This window comes from Lactuca sativa, chromosome 1, assembly GCF_002870075.4.
Source record: "Lactuca sativa cultivar Salinas chromosome 1, Lsat_Salinas_v11, whole genome shotgun sequence".
Taxonomy (NCBI): Eukaryota; Viridiplantae; Streptophyta; class Magnoliopsida; order Asterales; family Asteraceae; genus Lactuca; species Lactuca sativa.
This window is the reverse complement of record NC_056623.2, coordinates 12,074,741-12,077,794: the sequence shown is the minus strand read 5'-3', so window position 1 is coordinate 12,077,794 and position 3,054 is coordinate 12,074,741. Positions and strand designations below refer to the sequence as shown.

The 3,054-nt window shown below is 31.8% G+C and overlaps 1 protein-coding gene across 1 annotated transcript; it reads left to right on the top strand.

Moving 5' to 3' along the window:
- The first annotated feature begins 596 nt into the window (after positions 1–596).
- Positions 597–2,733, top strand: LOC111904186 (transcription factor MYB52). Its single transcript, XM_023899968.3, has 2 exons — positions 597–969; positions 1,802–2,733. Exons 1-2 carry the CDS (start codon positions 813–815, stop codon positions 2,626–2,628), a joined length of 984 nt encoding a protein of 327 aa, XP_023755736.1. The 5' UTR covers positions 597–812; the 3' UTR covers positions 2,629–2,733.
- The last annotated feature ends 321 nt before the right edge of the window (positions 2,734–3,054 follow it).

Below are 3,054 nucleotides of genomic sequence, written 5' to 3'. Positions count from 1 at the left end.
TATGTAGATCTTTACACATTTAATTCGATAAACTAACTATTCTACAGATTTCTCTTCTACTTACGTACGTTTATGTGTCGTTTGGTTAGTTATTATTTCTACATACATGAAAGTTTTTTTATGCAAATTGTCAGGTGATTTTTTTTTCGCGCACTATACAACTATAAACTTGAATTATTTATGTTCACCTATACAAATTAAGTATTACTTTTACGTTTTTGAATTAACCATGGAGAAATCACAAACTTGTTTTAATTTGGTTTTAGCTAGATTCATATTTATAACCAAATTAAAAGGTACAAATACAGAGATGTGTCTGTAGATGTCTTGACTTTAGAATACTCGATAGATATCGACATAACATGTAACCATATTTTGGTTCCGGTATTCTTGCAATAAAGTTTAATAGTACCATAAAATTGTAGTTGAGAAAGAGAATGAAAGATAGTTAGGAACCGAATTGATTGGAGAAATAGAAAGTAAAGACCGAAATAAAACAAGAGAGGGGTTAGTGTATACTTATATATACGTAATTCTCTCTATATATGATCCCATAAAAACAGCTGAGAGACAGTGTCGTGCAAAACCAACAAAAGTGACTTCCCATCCACAACCCTAAACCAACCTACTTTATTTTCATCTCAACACTTCTCTTTTTTCCTCTTATAAAATCCTCATCTACATCTTCTTCAGTTTGCGTAAATATTGTTCATGGTGATTATTAAAAACCAGTAAAACTACCACTTCAATCCTTATTAGAGCACAATTAGAGTTTTTATCTTTTATCGAAGATTTTAGTTATTAATTTATATATGGAGGAAACTGGGGGTGGTGGCTGTAGCGATGATGCAAGGACGTGTCCTAGAGGACACTGGAGACCAGCCGAAGATGAAAAACTCCGGCAGCTTGTTGAACGGTATGGTCCACAGAACTGGAACTCGATTGCTGAGAAGCTTCAAGGACGATCAGGTGTTTGTGGGAACATCTTCTTCTTCTTTCTTAATTTATTTGTTTATCAATCAAAAAAGATCGGATATATATATATATATATATATATATATATATATATATATATATATATATATATATATATATATATATATATATATATATATATATATATATATATATATATATATATATATATATATATATATATATATATATATAGTGTATGTGATTGATTTCCAGGGAACTTCTGATCGATCAGCGGATTTATGTTATTTCAATTTCAACAATTTATTTATAAATTAATTTTACAAGAATTGTAATTTTCTTGGGAGGGGATAGAAAGGTGTTTTGGTAATAAAATTGAGTGTCTTTAATTAGTTAAAATTTGTTTTACTTTTAAGGTATTGATATTCACAAGGCATGATTTTTTTGCATAGTTTTTTCAAAACCTAATTTAATTATTTTTATCATTTCTATACTAGGTTATACATTTTAAAGAAGAGATGATCTATTTTATCGATTTCTTATCTGAATTCGCTTATGCAAAACTGATTCAATCCTTTCCCAAAGTACACGTATAAAAGAGATGACCCATGATCAATCCACTAGAAATGGTCGTCTTCAATTCATACGAATTTTTTCTTATGAGTACTATACAAACAAAATTTTCATTTATCTAAATTAAAAGTAAAACAAAACAAGGGCTATATATATTCTGAACCGGATGAATATTACTATCAGTAACAATGTTTTCATTCAAGAGTAAATAAAGGAAATCACCAATCATATATGCCAATTCATTTGTGATTTTGAAATTAATCTATTTCATCTATTGATGTTGTACATGTAGGAAAGAGTTGCAGACTAAGGTGGTTCAATCAACTTGACCCCAGAATTAACAGAAGGCCATTTACAGAAGAAGAAGAAGAAAGGCTTTTGGCAGCTCATCGTGTACATGGAAACCGATGGGCTCTCATATCAAGGTTATTTCCTGGGAGAACTGATAATGCTGTCAAGAATCATTGGCATGTTATCATGGCAAGAAAGCAAAGGGAAAAATCGAAAATTTGCGAAAAGGAAGGGTGCCACGATGATTTACATAGTCGTAATCTAAATACTACTACTGAGAAAGGAGTACATCAAAGAGACGCAAACTCGACAAAGTATTCTGCTTCGATCTCTTTCTCTACTAGCTATAGTCAGTTTAAGCAATTCCAGAATTTAAACAAAGAGAGGAATTCTTCATGGAGTTTTACGAGTCCTACGTCCACCATGATAGCCACCCATAATAGATCTTTGTCTTCAATAGATTTAAGTTTAACTGCACGACGAGAGGATACAGATTTTTGCAGTTCTAGATTACATCATCATAGCTTATCAGACCAGAATACTGCTTTCCAAAACTATTTATCATGTTCTAATGGAGGCCATAGGGACACTCGTGCATACGGGCAGCAATGTCACCATAGGGTTATATTTTCGAGTCCCTTTCAAAGCACTACTCATGATCATGCTGTGCTTAAGAGGGAGTTATTGGTAAGTTCCAAGAACAACATGCAGACACAGGTTAAGGCGATAGCGACTTTGGAGAAACATAAAGAAGAAGACGAAACAACCGAATACAAGGATGATCATGTACCCTTCATAGATTTTCTTGGCGTGGGTATTTCGTCTTGATTATCAACATTTTTATTTTTATAATTAATATATAGGGTTTCTTGTATATGTGCACCATATATCTATATGTGTGTATATATAAATATGGTTAGAACTTTCTTTTAACTTAATTGATGGTTTTCATTTCTATATATATCTTTGCTTTAATTACACTGCGCCCGCAGACTAAACTAATCTAAAAAGATCTTTCACCATAGCATGATCACAGTATGGTCCCTGGTAAGAAATCCACAAAAATGAGTTCTATATCGGATCTCCTTTCTTCATGATTGAGTGGTCAACAAGCCGATATATATTAATGTTTCATAAATCATCGCTAATATGATTTTCCGAACAGTCCATTTATAGGTTCCTACCATACACTATTATTTGGATATCTCATATCATTATAACTAGATAGCTAGTTAGAATGTAACTGCCTTGAAG